At 41.9% G+C, this 17,841-nt stretch overlaps 1 protein-coding gene across 2 annotated transcripts in view; it reads right to left on the reverse strand.

Annotated features, from left to right (window-relative positions):
* Positions 1 to 14,401, reverse strand: part of LOC117410056 (aldehyde dehydrogenase family 3 member B1) — a 26,479-nt gene extending 12,078 nt beyond the window's left edge. For both annotated transcript variants that reach the window (XM_059020989.1, XM_059020990.1), the window contains exons 1-3: positions 14,169 to 14,401; positions 12,130 to 12,297; positions 11,643 to 11,753 (exon numbers count right to left, since the gene is read on the reverse strand). In XM_059020989.1, the coding sequence (XP_058876972.1) occupies positions 11,643 to 11,753; positions 12,130 to 12,291 (273 nt within the window). In that variant the 5' untranslated portion in view covers positions 12,292 to 12,297; positions 14,169 to 14,401. The remainder of the gene's footprint in view (positions 1 to 11,642; positions 11,754 to 12,129; positions 12,298 to 14,168) is intronic.
* Between the last annotated feature and the right edge of the window lie 3,440 nt (positions 14,402 to 17,841).

Consider the following 17,841-nt stretch of genomic DNA (forward strand, 5'->3'; position numbering starts at 1 on the left):
AGAGACAGGAGATTAAACAGAAACACAGAGAGAGACAGGAGATTAAACAAGAACACAGAGAGACAGGAGATTAAACAGAAACACAGAGAGAGACAGGAGATTAAACAGGAACACAGAGAGAGACAGGAGATTAAACAGGAACACAGAGATAGACAGGAGATTAAACAGGAACACAGAGAGAGAGACAAGAGATTAAACAGAAACACAGAGAGACAGGAGATTAAACAGGAACACAGAGAGAGAGACAAGAGATTAAACAGGAACACAGAGAGAGACAGGAGATTAAACAGGAACACAGAGAGAGACAGGAGATTAAACAAGAACACAGAGAGACAGGAGATTAAACAGAAACACAGAGAGAGACAGGAGATTAAACAGAAACACAGAGAGAGACAGGAGATTAAACAAGAACACAGAGAGACAGGAGATTAAACAGAAACACAGAGAGAGACAGGAGATTAAACAGAAACACAGAGAGAGACAGGAGATTAAACAGGAACACAGAGAGAGACAGGAGATTAAACAGGAACACAGAGATAGACAGGAGATTAAACAGGAACACAGAGAGAGACAGGAGATTAAACAGAAACACAGAGAGAGACAGGAGATTAAACAGAAACACAGAGAGAGACAGGAGATTAAACAGGAACACAGAGAGAGACAGGAGATTAAACAGGAACACAGAGAGAGACAGGAGATTAAACAGGAACACAGAGAGAGACAGGAGATTAAACAGAAACACAGAGAGACAGGAGATTAAACAGGAACACAGAGAGACAGGAGATTAAACAGGAACACAGAGAGAGACAGGAGATTAAACAGAAACACAGAGAGAGACAGGAGATTAAACAGGAACACAGAGAGAGACAGGAGATTAAACAGGAACACAGAGAGAGACAGGAGATTAAACAGGAACACAGAGAGAGACAGGAGATTAAACAGAAACACAGAGAGACAGGAGATTAAACAGGAACACAGAGAGACAGGAGATTAAACAGAAACACAGAGAGAGACAGGAGAGTAAACAGGACAGAGAGAGGAGATTAAACAGGAACACAGAGAGAGACAGGAGATTAAACAGAAACACAGAGAGAGAGACAGGAGATTAAACAGAAACACAGAGAGACAGGAGATTAAACAGGAACACAGAGAGAGACAGGAGATTAAACAGGAACACAGAGAGACAGGAGATTAAACAGGAACACAGAGAGAGACAGGAGATTAAACAGGAACAGAGAGAGAGACAGGAGATTAAACAAGAACACAGAGAGACAGGAGATTAAACAGAAACACAGAGAGAGACAGGAGATTAAACAGAAACACAGAGAGAGACAGGAGATTAAACAAGAACACAGAGAGAGACAGGAGATCAAACAGAAACACAGAGAGAGACAGGAGATTAAACAGGAACACAGAGAGAGACAGGAGATTAAACAGGAACACAGAGAGAGACAGGAGATTAAACAAGAACACAGAGAGAGACAGGAGATCAAACAGAAACACAGAGAGAGACAGGAGATTAAACAGAAACACAGAGAGAGACAGGAGATTAAACAGAAACACAGAGAGAGACAGGAGATTAAACAGAAACACAGAGAGAGACAGGAGATTAAACAGAAACACAGAGAGAGACAGGAGATTAAACAGGAACACAGAGAGAGACAGGAGATTAAACAGGACAGAGAGAGGAGATTAAACAGAAACACAGAGAGAGACAGGAGATTAAACAGGAACACAGAGAGAGACAGGAGATTAAACAGGAACACAGAGAGAGACAGGAGATTAAACAGGACAGAGAGAGGAGATTAAACAGGAACACAGAGAGAGGAGATTAAACAGGAACACAGAGAGAGACAGGAGATTAAACAGGAACACAGAGAGAGAGACAGGAGATTAAACAAGAACACAGAGAGAGACAGGAGATCAAACAGGACAGAGAGAGGAGATTAAACAGAAACACAGAGAGAGACAGGAGATTAAACAGGAACACAGAGAGAGAGAGGAGATTAAACAGGAACACATAGAGAGACAGGAGATTAAACAGGAACACAGAGAGAGACAGGAGATTAAACAGGAACACAGAGAGAGACAGGAGATTAAACAGAAACAGAGAGAGACAGGAGATTAAACAGGAACACAGAGAGAGACAGGAGAGTAAACAAGAACACAGAGAGAGACAGGAGATCAAACAGGACAGAGAGAGGAGATTAAACAGAAACACAGAGAGAGACAGGAGATTAAACAGGAACACAGAGAGAGACAGGAGATTAAACAAGAACACAGAGAGAGAGACAGGAGATTAAACAGGAACACAGAGAGAGAGAGGAGATTAAACAGGAACACAGAGAGAGACAGGAGATTAAACAGAAACAGAGAGAGACAGGAGATTAAACAAGAACACAGAGAGAGACAGGAGATTAAACAAGAACACAGAGAGAGAGACAGGAGATTAAACAGGAACACAGAGAGAGACAGGAGATTAAACAGGAACACAGAGAGAGACAGGAGATTAAACAGAAACAGAGAGAGACAGGAGATTAAACAAGAACACAGAGAGAGACAGGAGATTAAACAGAAACACAGAGAGACAGGAGATTAAACAGGAACACAGAGAGAGAGAGGAGATTAAACAGGAACACACAGAGAGACAGGAGATTAAACAGGAACACAGAGAGAGACAGGAGAGTAAACAAGAACACAGAGAGACAGGAGATCAAACAGGACAGAGAGAGGAGATTAAACAGGAACACAGAGAGAGACAGGAGATTAAACAGGAACACAGAGAGAGACAGGAGATTAAACAGAAACAGAGAGAGACAGGAGATTAAACAGGAACACAGAGAGAGAGAGGAGATTAAACAGGAACACACAGAGAGACAGGAGATTAAACAGGAACACAGAGAGAGACAGGAGATTAAACAGGAACACAGAGAGAGAGAGGAGATTAAACAGGAACACAGAGAGAGACAGGAGATTAAACAGAAACACAGAGAGAGACAGGAGATTAAACAGGAACACAGAGAGACAGGAGATTAAACAGAAACAGAGAGAGACAGGAGATTAAACAGGAACACAGAGAGAGACAGGAGAGTAAACAAGAACACAGAGAGAGACAGGAGATCAAACAGGACAGAGAGAGGAGATTAAACAGAAACACAGAGAGAGACAGGAGATTAAACAGGAACACAGAGAGAGAGAGGAGATTAAACAGGAACACATAGAGAGACAGGAGATTAAACAGGAACACAGAGAGAGACAGGAGATTAAACAGGAACACAGAGAGAGACAGGAGATTAAACAGAAACACAGAGAGACAGGAGATTAAACAGGAACAGAGAGAGGAGATTAAACAGAAACACAGAGAGAGACAGGAGATTAAACAGAAACACAGAGAGAGACAGGAGATTAAACAGAAACACAGAGAGAGAGGAGATTAAACAGGAACACAGAGAGAGAGAGGAGATTAAACAGAAACACAGAGAGAGACAGGAGATTAAACAGGAACACAGAGAGAGACAGGAGATTAAACAGGAACACAGAGAGAGAGAGGAGATTAAACAGGAACAGAGAGAGGAGATTAAACAGAAACACATAGAGAGACAGGAGATTAAACAGGAACACAGAGAGAGACAGGAGATTAAACAGAAACACAGAGAGAGAGGAGATTAAACAGGAACACAGAGAGAGAGAGGAGATTAAACAGAAACACAGAGAGAGACAGGAGATTAAACAGGAACACAGAGAGAGACAGGAGATTAAACAGGACAGAGAGAGAGACAGGAGATTAAACAGGAACACAGAGAGAGACAGGAGATTAAACAGGAACACAGAGAGAGAGAGGAGATTAAACAGGAACAGAGAGAGGAGATTAAACAGAAACACATAGAGAGACAGGAGATTAAACAGAAACAGAGAGAGACAGGAGATTAAACAAGAACACAGAGAGAGACAGGAGATCAAACAGAAACACAGAGAGAGACAGGAGATTAAACAGAAACACAGAGAGAGAGAGGAGATTAAACAGAAACACAGAGAGAGACAGGAGATTAAACAGAAACACAGAGAGAGACAGGAGATTAAACAGGAACACAGAGAGAGAGAGGAGATTAAACAGGAACAGAGAGAGGAGATTAAACAGAAACACAGAGAGAGACAGGAGATTAAACAGAAACACAGAGAGACAGGAGATTAAACAGGAACACAGAGAGAGAGGAGATTAAACAGGAACACAGAGAGAGAGAGGAGATTAAACAGGAACACAGAGAGAGACAGGAGATTAAACAGGAACACAGAGAGACAGGAGATTAAACAGGAACACAGAGAGAGACAGGAGATTAAACAGGAACACAGAGAGAGACAGGAGATTAAACAGAAACACAGAGAGAGACAGGAGATTAAACAGGAACACAGAGAGAGACAGGAGATTAAACAGGAACACAGAGAGAGACAGGAGATTAAACAGAAACACAGAGAGAGACAGGAGATTAAACAGGAACACAGAGAGAGACAGGAGATTAAACAGGAACACAGAGAGAGACAGGAGATTAAACAGAAACACAGAGAGAGACAGGAGATTAAACAAGAACACAGAGAGAGAGGAGATTAAACAGAAACACAGAGAGAGACAGGAGATTAAACAGAAACACAGAGAGAGACAGGAGATTAAACAGGAACACAGAGAGACAGGAGATTAAACAGAAACACAGAGAGAGACAGGAGATTAAACAGGAACACAGAGAGAGACAGGAGATTAAACAGAAACACAGAGAGAGACAGGAGATTAAACAAGAACACAGAGAGAGACAGGAGATCAAACAGAAACACAGAGAGAGACAGGAGATTAAACAGAAACAGAGAGAGACAGGAGATTAAACAGGACAGAGAGAGAGACAGGAGATTAAACAGGAACACAGAGAGAGACAGGAGATTAAACAGAAACAGAGAGAGACAGGAGATTAAACAGGAACACAGAGAGAGACAGGAGATTAAACAGGAACACAGAGAGAGACAGGAGATTAAACAGAAACACAGAGAGAGACAGGAGATTAAACAGAAACACAGAGAGAGACAGGAGATTAAACAGGAACACAGAGAGAGACAGGAGATTAAACAGGAACACAGAGAGAGACAGGAGATTAAACAGAAACACAGAGAGACAGGAGATTAAACAGAAACACAGAGAGAGACAGGAGATTAAACAGGAACACAGAGAGAGACAGGAGATTAAACAGAAACACAGAGAGAGACAGGAGATTAAACAGGAACACAGAGAGAGACAGGAGATTAAACAGGAACACAGAGAGAGACAGGAGATTAAACAGGAACACAGAGAGAGACAGGAGATTAAACAGAAACACAGAGAGACAGGAGATTAAACAGAAACACAGAGAGAGACAGGAGATTAAACAGGAACACAGAGAGAGACAGGAGATTAAACAAGAACACAGAGAGAGACAGGAGATCAAACAGAAACACAGAGAGAGACAGGAGATTAAACAGAAACAGAGAGAGACAGGAGATTAAACAAGAACACAGAGAGAGACAGGAGATTAAACAAGAACACAGAGAGAGACAGGAGATCAAACAGAAACACAGAGAGAGACAGGAGATCAAACAGAAACACAGAGAGACAGGAGATTAAACAGGAACACAGAGAGAGACAGGAGATTAAACAGGAACACAGAGAGAGACAGGAGATTAAACAGAAACACAGAGAGAGACAGGAGATTAAACAGAAACACAGAGAGAGACAGGAGATTAAACAGAAACACAGAGAGAGACAGGAGATTAAACAGAAACACAGAGAGAGAGACAGGAGATTAAACAGAAACACAGAGAGAGACAGGAGATTAAACAAGAACACAGAGAGAGAGACAGGAGATTAAACAGGAACACAGAGAGAGAGGAGATTAAACAGGAACACAGAGAGACAGGAGATTAAACAGGAACACAGAGAGAGACAGGAGATTAAACAGGAACACAGAGAGAGACAGGAGATTAAACAGAAACACAGAGAGAGACAGGAGATTAAACAGGAACACAGAGAGAGACAGGAGATTAAACAGAAACACAGAGAGAGACAGGAGATTAAACAGAAACACAGAGAGAGACAGGAGATTAAACAGAAACACAGAGAGAGACAGGAGATTAAACAAGAACACAGAGAGAGACAGGAGATTAAACAGGAACACAGAGAGACAGGAGATTAAACAGAAACACAGAGAGAGACAGGAGATTAAACAGGAACACAGAGAGAGACAGGAGATTAAACAGGAACACAGAGAGACAGGAGATTAAACAGGAACACAGAGAGAGACAGGAGATTAAACAGGAACACAGAGAGAGACAGGAGATTAAACAGAAACACAGAGAGAGACAGGAGATTAAACAGAAACACAGAGAGAGACAGGAGATTAAACAAGAACACAGAGAGAGACAGGAGATTAAACAAGAACACAGAGAGAGAGACAGGAGATTAAACAGGAACACAGAGAGAGACAGGAGATTAAACAGAAACACAGAGAGACAGGAGATTAAACAGAAACACAGAGAGAGACAGGAGATTAAACAGAAACACAGAGAGAGACAGGAGATTAAACAGAAACACAGAGAGACAGGAGATTAAACAGGAACACAGAGAGAGACAGGAGATTAAACAGAAACACAGAGAGAGACAGGAGATTAAACAAGAACACAGAGAGACAGGAGATTAAACAAGAACACAGAGAGAGACAGGAGATTAAACAGAAACAGAGAGAGACAGGAGATTAAACAGAAACAGAGAGAGACAGGAGATTAAACAGGAACACAGAGAGACAGGAGATTAAACAGGAACACAGAGAGAGACAGGAGATTAAACAGGAACACAGAGAGAGACAGGAGATTAAACAAGAACACAGAGAGAGACAGGAGATTAAACAAGAACACAGAGAGAGACAGGAGATTAAACAAGAACAGAGAGAGAGACAGGAGATTAAACAGGAACACAGAGAGACAGGAGATTAAACAGAAACACAGAGAGAGACAGGAGATTAAACAGAAACACAGAGAGAGACAGGAGATTAAACAAGAACACAGAGAGAGACAGGAGATTAAACAGGAACAGAGAGAGAGAGGAGATTAAACAGAAACACAGAGAGAGACAGGAGATTAAACAAGAACACAGAGAGAGACAGGAGATTAAACAGAAACACAGAGAGAGAGACAGGAGATTAAACAGAAACACAGAGAGACAGGAGATTAAACAGGAACACAGAGAGAGACAGGAGATTAAACAAGAACACAGAGAGAGAGACAGGAGATTAAACAGGAACACAGAGAGAGAGGAGATTAAACAGGAACACAGAGAGACAGGAGATTAAACAGGAACACAGAGAGAGACAGGAGATTAAACAGGAACACAGAGAGAGACAGGAGATTAAACAGAAACACAGAGAGAGACAGGAGATTAAACAGAAACACAGAGAGAGACAGGAGATTAAACAAGAACACAGAGAGAGACAGGAGATTAAACAAGAACACAGAGAGAGACAGGAGATTAAACAGGACAGAGAGAGACAGGAGATTAAACAAGAACACAGAGAGAGAGACAGGAGATTAAACAGGAACACAGAGAGACAGGAGATTAAACAGGACAGAGAGAGGAGATTAAACAGAAACACAGAGAGAGACAGGAGATTAAACAGGAACACAGAGAGAGACAGGAGATTAAACAGAAACAGAGAGAGACAGGAGATTAAACAAGAACACAGAGAGAGACAGGAGATTAAACAGGAACACAGAGAGAGACAGGAGATTAAACAGGACAGAGAGAGGAGATTAAACAGGAACACAGAGAGAGGAGATTAAACAGGAACACAGAGAGAGACAGGAGATTAAACAGGAACACAGAGAGAGAGACAGGAGATTAAACAAGAACACAGAGAGAGACAGGAGATTAAACAGGACAGAGAGAGGAGATTAAACAGGAACACAGAGAGAGAGGAGATTAAACAGAAACACAGAGAGAGACAGGAGATTAAACAAGAACACAGAGAGACAGGAGATTAAACAGGAACACAGAGAGAGAGAGGAGATTAAACAGGAACACAGAGAGAGACAGGAGATTAAACAGAAACAGAGAGAGACAGGAGATTAAACAGGAACACAGAGAGAGAGAGGAGATTAAACAGAAACACAGAGAGAGACAGGAGATTAAACAGGAACACAGAGAGAGACAGGAGATTAAACAGAAACAGAGAGAGACAGGAGATTAAACAAGAACACAGAGAGAGACAGGAGATTAAACAGAAACACAGAGAGACAGGAGATTAAACAGGAACACAGAGAGAGAGAGGAGATTAAACAGAAACACAGAGAGAGACAGGAGATTAAACAGGAACACAGAGAGAGACAGGAGATTAAACAGAAACAGAGAGAGACAGGAGATTAAACAAGAACACAGAGAGAGACAGGAGATTAAACAGGAACACAGAGAGAGACAGGAGATTAAACAGGACAGAGAGAGGAGATTAAACAGGAACACAGAGAGAGGAGATTAAACAGGAACACAGAGAGAGACAGGAGATTAAACAGGAACACAGAGAGAGAGACAGGAGATTAAACAAGAACACAGAGAGAGAGGAGATTAAACAGGAACACAGAGAGACAGGAGATTAAACAGAAACAGAGAGAGACAGGAGATTAAACAGGAACACAGAGAGAGAGAGGAGATTAAACAGAAACACAGAGAGAGACAGGAGATTAAACAGGAACACAGAGAGAGACAGGAGATTAAACAGAAACAGAGAGAGACAGGAGATTAAACAGGAACACAGAGAGAGAGAGGAGATTAAACAGAAACACAGAGAGAGACAGGAGATTAAACAGGAACACAGAGAGACAGGAGATTAAACAGAAACACAGAGAGAGACAGGAGATTAAACAGGAACACAGAGAGAGACAGGAGATTAAACAGGAACAGAGAGAGACAGGAGATTAAACAGGAACACAGAGAGAGACAGGAGATTAAACAGAAACAGAGAGAGACAGGAGATTAAACAGAAACACAGAGAGACAGGAGATTAAACAGGAACACACAGAGAGACAGGAGATTAAACAGGAACACAGAGAGAGACAGGAGAGTAAACAAGAACACAGAGAGAGACAGGAGAGTAAACAAGAACACAGAGAGAGACAGGAGATCAAACAGGACAGAGAGAGGAGATTAAACAGGAACACAGAGAGAGACAGGAGATTAAACAGGAACACAGAGAGAGACAGGAGATTAAACAGGAACACAGAGAGAGACAGGAGATTAAACAAGAACACAGAGAGAGACAGGAGATTAAACAGAAACACAGAGAGACAGGAGATTAAACAGGAACACAGAGAGAGACAGGAGATTAAACAGGAACACAGAGAGAGACAGGAGATTAAACAGGAACACAGAGAGAGACAGGAGAGTAAACAAGAACACAGAGAGAGACAGGAGATCAAACAGAAACACAGAGAGAGACAGGAGATTAAACAGAAACACAGAGAGAGACAGGAGATTAAACAGGAACACAGAGAGAGACAGGAGATTAAACAGAAACAGAGAGAGACAGGAGATTAAACAAGAACACAGAGAGAGACAGGAGATTAAACAGAAACACAGAGAGACAGGAGATTAAACAGAAACACAGAGAGAGACAGGAGATTAAACAGAAACACAGAGAGAGGAGATTAAACAGGAACACAGAGAGAGACAGGAGATTAAACAGAAACAGAGAGAGACAGGAGATTAAACAAGAACACAGAGAGAGACAGGAGATTAAACAGAAACACAGAGAGACAGGAGATTAAACAGAAACACAGAGAGACAGGAGATTAAACAGAAACACAGAGAGAGACAGGAGATTAAACAGGAACACAGAGAGAGACAGGAGATTAAACAGGAACACAGAGAGAGACAGGAGATTAAACAGGAACACAGAGAGAGACAGGAGATTAAACAGAAACAGAGAGAGACAGGAGATTAAACAAGAACACAGAGAGAGACAGGAGATTAAACAGAAACACAGAGAGACAGGAGATTAAACAGAAACACAGAGAGAGACAGGAGATCAAACAGAAACACAGAGAGAGACAGGAGATTAAACAGAAACACAGAGAGAGACAGGAGATTAAACAAGAACACAGAGAGAGACAGGAGATCAAACAGGACAGAGAGAGGAGATTAAACAGGAACACAGAGAGAGAGGAGATTAAACAGGAACACAGAGAGAGAGGAGATTAAACAGAAACACAGAGAGAGACAGGAGATTAAACAGGAACACAGAGAGAGACAGGAGATTAAACAGAAACACAGAGAGAGAGACAGGAGATTAAACAGAAACACAGAGAGACAGGAGATTAAACAGGAACACACAGAGAGAGACAGGAGATTAAACAGGAACACAGAGAGAGACAGGAGATTAAACAGGACAGAGAGAGAGACAGGAGATTAGACAGGACAGAGAGAGAGACAGGAGATTAAACAGAAACACAGAGAGAGACAGGAGATTAAACAGGAACACAGAGAGAGACAGGAGATTAAACAGGAACACAGAGAGACAGGAGATTAAACAGGAACACAGAGAGAGACAGGAGATTAAACAGGAACACAGAGAGAGACAGGAGATTAAACAGGAACACAGAGAGAGACAGGAGATTAAACAGGAACACAGAGAGAGACAGGAGATTAAACAGGAACACAGAGAGACAGGAGATTAAACAGAAACACAGAGAGAGACAGGAGATTAAACAGAAACAGAGACAGGAGATTAAACAGAAACAGAGAGAGACAGGAGATTAAACAGGAACACAGAGAGAGACAGGAGAGTAAACAAGAACACAGAGAGAGACAGGAGATCAAACAGGACAGAGAGAGGAGATTAAACAGAAACACAGAGAGAGACAGGAGATTAAACAGGAACACAGAGAGAGACAGGAGATTAAACAAGAACACAGAGAGAGAGACAGGAGATTAAACAGGAACACAGAGAGAGAGAGGAGATTAAACAGGAACACACAGAGAGAGACAGGAGATTAAACAGAAACACAGAGAGAGACAGGAGATTAAACAGGAACACAGAGAGAGACAGGAGATTAAACAGGAACACAGAGAGACAGGAGATTAAACAGGAACACAGAGAGAGACAGGAGATTAAACAGGAACACAGAGAGAGACAGGAGATTAAACAGAAACACAGAGAGAGACAGGAGATTAAACAGAAACACAGAGAGAGACAGGAGATTAAACAGAAACAGAGACAGGAGATTAAACAGAAACACAGAGAGACAGGAGATTAAACAGAAACACAGAGAGAGACAGGAGATTAAACAGGAACACAGAGAGAGACAGGAGATTAAACAGAAACACAGAGAGAGACAGGAGATTAAACAGGACAGAGAGAGAGACAGGAGATTAGACAGGACAGAGAGAGAGAGAGGAGATTAAACAGAAACACAGAGAGAGACAGGAGATTAAACAGGAACAGAGAGAGACAAGAGATTAAACAGGAACACAGAGAGAGACAGGAGATTAAACAGGAACACAGAGAGAGACAGCAGATTAGACAGGACAGCAGAGGCGTGCTGTGATTGGCTGGTGTGCGTTCTCGGTCTCTGATTCCTCTCACCAGTGATTTCTCCACATGTTCCGGCTTCATCCACGACGCCAGGTGATTGATGGCGTAGTTCGCTTCGTTAATCGCCATGGAGATCTCTGAGATCATCGTCTCGAATTTTGGCTGGGGGGGGGAGAGAGGGGGGAGCGTGAGAAGCAATGTGGAGGCACACACACACTGAGATACACACCTGTCATGATAATCAGGCTCCTATCCCACAGCAGTGTGATCCAGTCCAGGTTTTACTACCAGCTTGATCAGCCCCAGTGTGTCTAGCTAACAAGCTCAGGTGTGTCTTATTATTAAACTCCTAGTGAAGCCAAGAGACTCTTTCTCTCTCTCTCTCTCTCTCTCTCTCTCTCTCTCTCTCTCTCACTCTCCTCTCTCTCCTCTCCCCCTCTCTCTCCCCCTCTCACACCTCTCTCTCTTCCCCTCTCCCCTTCTCTCTCTCCCCCGTCTCTCCCCCCCTCTCTCTCCCCCTCCCCCCTCTCTCTCTCACCTTGCGCAGGTCTCTCTCCAGTGCTTCCACAATCGGCCCCTCGTTCTCTCTCAGGAGCTTCACAATCGAGTTCAGCTGGGAGATCCGGAATTCTGCTGGACGGGTTTTCCGGGTGCCGAAAGAGTCCCGCAGCTTTTGGACAATCGCTCCGTAATCCGACATCGTTCCCTGCGGAGAGAGAGAGAGAGGGAGGAGAGGCATCAATACACACACACTGTGCAGCATCACTGCATCCTGAACACAGAGAGTGAGACAGAGACACACTCACTGCACATTGACTCTCACACAGTGGAGATTTCTATTTTAAAGTCACATATAGAGACAGACATGCACTGAGACACACACTCAGACACACACACACACAAACTCCTGACTGACTAATTCTATCTATCTCTTTCCCTCCCTCTCTCTCTCTCTCCCTCCCTCCTCCCTCTCTCTCTCTTTCGCACTCTCATTGCCACACACAGGAAGGAAGGGCTGAGCTGTCTTCTATAACTTCCCATATAAAATATATAAACCTCTCTGTGCTTTACAATGCTTCCCTATGCTTTACCAGACCTCTCTGTGCTTTACAATGCTTCCCTATGCTTTACCACACCTCTCTGTGCTTTACAATGCTTCCCTATGCTTTACCACACCTCTCTGTGCTTTACAATGCTTCCCTATGCTTTACCACACCTCTCTGTGCTTTACAATGCTTCCCTATGCTTTACCACACCTCTCTGTGCTTTACAATGCTTCCCTGTGCTTTACCAGACCTCTCTGTGCTTTACAATGCTTCCCTATGCTTTACCACACCTCTCTGTGCTTTACAATGCTTCCATATGCTTTACCACACCTCTCTGTGCTTTACAATGCTTCCCTATGCTTTACCAGACCTCTCTGTGCTTTACAATGCTTCCCTATGCTTTACCAGACCTCTCTGTGCTTTACAATGCTTCCCTATGCTTTACCAGACCTCTCTGTGCTTTACAATGCTTCCCTATGCTTTACCAGACCTCTCTGTGCTTTACAATGCTTCCCTATGCTTTACCAGACCTCTCTGTGCTTTACAATGCTTCCCTATGCTTTACCAGACCTCTCTGTGCTTTACAATGCTTCCCTATGCTTTACCAGACCTCTCTGTGTTTTACAATGCTTCCCTATGCTTTACCAGACCTCTCTGTGCTTTACAATGCTTCCCTATGCTTTACCAGACCTCTCTGTGCTTTACAATGCTTCCCTATGCTTTACCAGACCTCTCTGTGCTTTACAATGCTTCCCTATGCTTTACCAGACCTCTCTGTGCTTTACAATGCTTCCCTATGCTTTACCAGACCTCTCTGTGCTTTACAATGCTTCCCTATGCTTTACCAGACCTCTCTGTGCTTTACAATGCTTCCCTATGCTTTACCAGACCTCTCTGTGCTTTACAATGCTTCCCTATGCTTTACCAGACCTCTCTGTGCTTTACAATGCTTCCCTATGCTTTACCAGACCTCTCTGTGTTTTACAATGCTTCCCTATGCTTTACCAGACCTCTCTGTGCTTTACAATGCTTCCCTATGCTTTACCAGACCTCTCTGTGCTTTACAATGCTTCCCTATGCTTTACCAGACCTCTCTGTGCTTTACAATGCTTCCCTATGCTTTACCAGACCTCTCTGTGCTTTACAATGCTTCCCTATGCTTTACCAGACCTCTCTGTGCTTTACAATGCTTCCCTATGCTTTACCAGACCTCTCTGTGCTTTACAATGCTTCCCTGTGATTTATTACACTTCGCTGTGCGTTTTAGGGAAACTTGCACAACGTCCATAATATATACGTCAGGACTCTGCAAACGTTAGGGTAACAAATCTATTCAAACCGTAGAAAAGAATTAGTCGGTTTTTGAATACTAGAAATTCGCGGATATTCACTCGCATTAAGAAATATAACTGCCCACAAACGATAATGCATTTTTTTTAGTCAAAACTTAAGAATTCTACACTTTGTAAATGCATCTCTATTATTATTATTATTATTATTATTATTATTATTGAAATGTTTAGCTACCTACCTCGACTCGTACAGACGAGCAGACAGAACCCAAACTTCGGTACTTTTCGTCCAGCTTCGTTTTTCTCTCTTACGCTTCGGCTTGTTGCTATAGAAACCACCTGTACTCCAGAAACGCGGTGTAAATCGGAGACGTCTCGGTTTGGGGTTCAAATGCAAACGGATTAACAAACAAAATCCGAGCGAGTTTACGCGAGTCTCTTTAGACAGCACGGTGACATCTTCCTGTTTCGTTTTATTTTTTGACAAAAGAGAATTACTTTATTTCCGGTTTGTTTTTGCCCGTACCGTATAGCACCGTAAAGAAGCGCATCAGAGTTATAAACGCGTGTAAGAGATTGCGAGAGGCGATATAATACGAATTATTATTATTATTATTATTATTTATTTCTTAGCAGACGCCCTTATCCAGGGCGACTTACAATTGTTACAAGATATCACATTATTTTTACATACAATTACCCATTTATACAGTTGGGTTTTTACTGGAGCAATCTAGGTAAAGTACCTTGCTCAAGGGTACAGCAGCAGTGTCCCCCACCTGGGATTGAACCCACGACCCTCCGGTCCAGAGTCCAAAGCCCTGACCACTACTCCACACTGCTGCCCTGCGTTCATAGTGTCTTAATCTAATACCGCAAGAGAAGAGAAATCGCCGATTTACACACAATCTATTCAGCTGCGCAGCTCCAGAAAAAGATAAATAGCATCACCTAGAATTATAGGATTGAGACATAATTAAAAAAAAAACAAAAAAAAAACTATATGAACGTAATTTAGATTTTTTAAAAAAAATTAACACCGTGTAATCAAATAGAAACTACAAAATGATAATCGCAAAAAGTCTATACGGGAAGCCATAATAGCACTCCAGTGGTATTTAATGTTGGATTTCAGAAACGTCACATTTTTCAACGTCAGTTTTTCGCGAAGTAGATGGAAAACTATACAAAGCGCTGGGTGTGGAATTCAATATGTTAACAAGGGAACATTATTCAGCAGCTTTCATTGGACTCTATGAAGCTGAGGGAGTTCATTCTATATAGAGGGGGTGGAATTCAATATGTTAACAAGGGAACATTATTCAGCAGCTTTCATTGGACTCTATGAAGCTGAGGGAGTTCATTCTATATAGAGGGGGTGGAATTCAATATGTTAACAAGGGAACATTATTCAGCAGCTTTCATTGGACTCTATGAAGCTGAGGGAGTTCATTCTATATAGAGGGGATGGAATTCAATATGTTAACAAGGGAACATTATTCAGCAGCTTTCATTGGACTCTATGAAGCTGAGGGAGTTCATTCTATATAGAGGGGGTGGAATTCAATATGTTAACAAGGGAACATTATTCAGCAGCTTTCATTGGACTCTATGAAGCTGAGGGAGTTCATTCTATATAGAGGGGGTGGAATTCAATATGTTAACAAGGGAACATTATTCAGCAGCTTTCATTGGACTCTATGAAGCTGAGGGAGTTCATTCTATATAGAGGGGGTGGAATTCAATATGTTAACAAGGGAACATTATTCAGCAGCTTTCATTGGACTCTATGAAGCTGAGGGAGTTCATTCTATATAGAGGGTGTGCAATTCAATATGTTAACAAGGGAACATTATTCAGCAGCTTTCATTGGACTCTATGAAGCTGAGGGAGTTCATTCTATATAGAGGGGGTGGAATTCAATATGTTAACAAGGGAACATTATTCAGCAGCTTTCATTGGACTCTATATTTATAATTAAAAAAAGACTTATAAAAGGCGGTAGTCTAAATATATATATATATATATATATAATTAAAAAATATCTGTTTTACTGCAGAGAGATTTTATTAATACTGTAATATTGTACTGAATAGGGAAGCATTGTAAAGCACAGAGAGGTCTGGTAAAGCATAGGGAAGCATTGTAAAGCACAGAGAGGTCTGGTAAAGCATAGGGAAGCATTGTAAAGCACAGAGAGGTCTGGTAAAGCATAGGGAAGCATTGTAAAGCACAGAGAGGTCTGGTAAAGCATAGGGAAGCATTGTAAAGCACAGAGAGGTCTGGTAAAGCATAGGGAAGCATTGTAAAGCACAGAGAGGTCTGGTAAAGCATAGGGAAGCATTGTAAAGCACAGGGAGGTCTGGTAAAAGCATAGGGAAGCATTGTAAAGCACAGAGAGGTCTGGTAAAGCACAGGGAAGCATTGTAAAGCACAAACTAACCCTTATAAAAGTTTCCCATGGTAAAACATTCAATACAATAATGTAATACAACACAGTGAAAATAATGCTGCAAGTTTTGAGAAGGCGTTCACCCACTTCACTCCCCTCCCCTCTCTCTCTCACACACACAAACACACACAGCGAAAGAGGAAGTCAGACGAGTCTGGGTGTCTAAAACGAGAACGTTGTTACGTTTCCTTTTAATAATTATAAAGAAAAAGGGAATTGAAAGCGGGTTTCGCCTCTGCATCTGTTCAGTGCTTAACAAACCGAGAGTCGGATCAGCGGCATTGTAATTGTGCTGGAGAGACGGCCGCGGTGGACAGCGCGACTCGGGGAAACGACCGTTTTGTTTTCATTTAAAGATTAAAAAATAGATATAACTAAGAAATAAGAAAGAAAAAGAAAGGTAATACTTTGTTTTGTTGATTTTGTTGAAAAAAAGTAAGTAAATCGAGGAGAGTTCGTTTGTTTGGTTTGTTTTTATAAAGTCCAGCAGTACAGTGACGCGTTTGACTGTGCGTGTGAATTGGTTCGGTGTTGATAAAGTTGTGGACTTTGTGAGTAAACTCTCTGTGCTTTACAATGCTTCCCTGTGCTTTACCAGACCTCTCTGTGCTTTACAATGCTTCCCTATGCTTTACCAGACCTCTCTGTGCTTTACAATGCTTCCCTATGCTTTACCAGACCTCTCTGTGCTTTACAATGCTTCCCTATGCTTTACCAGACCTCTCTGTGCTTTACAATGCTTCCAATGCTTTACCAGACCTCTCTGTGCTTTACAATGCTTCCCTATGCTTTACCCAGACCTCTCTGTGCTTTACAATGCTTCCCTATGCTTTACCAGACCTCTCTGTGCTTTACAATGCTTCCCTATGCTTTACCAGACCTCTCTGTGCTTTACAATGCTTCCCTATGCTTTACCAGACCTCTCTGTGCTTTACAATGCTTCCCTATGCTTTACCACACCTCTCTGTGCTTTACAATGCTTCCCTATGCTTTACCAGACCTCTCTGTGCTTTACAATGCTTCCCTATGCTTTACCAGACCTCTCTGTGCTTTACAATGCTTCCCTATGCTTTACCAGACCTCTCTGTGCTTTACAATGCTTCCCTATGCTTTACCAGACCTCTCTGTGCTTTACAATGCTTCCCTATACTTTACCACACCTCTCTGTGCTTTACAATGCTTCCCCTATGCTTTACCAGACCTCTCTGTGCTTTACAATGCTTCCCTATGCTTTACCAGACCTCTCTGTGCTTTACAATGCTTCCCTATGCTTTACCACACCTCTCTGTGGTTTACAATGCTTCCTGGTTTCTAATATGCTTTAAAAACTGTTGATTATTATTATTATTATTATTATTATTATTATTATTATTATTATTATTATTATTATTATTAGTTTTATAAGAAGCTTGGTTAGGACTCTTTCACACTTGTGTATGAAAGTCGATCGCTGGACTCAT

The sequence above is a fragment of the Acipenser ruthenus genome, unplaced genomic scaffold (assembly GCF_902713425.1).
Source record: "Acipenser ruthenus unplaced genomic scaffold, fAciRut3.2 maternal haplotype, whole genome shotgun sequence".
In the NCBI taxonomy this organism is placed as follows: domain Eukaryota; kingdom Metazoa; phylum Chordata; class Actinopteri; order Acipenseriformes; family Acipenseridae; genus Acipenser; species Acipenser ruthenus.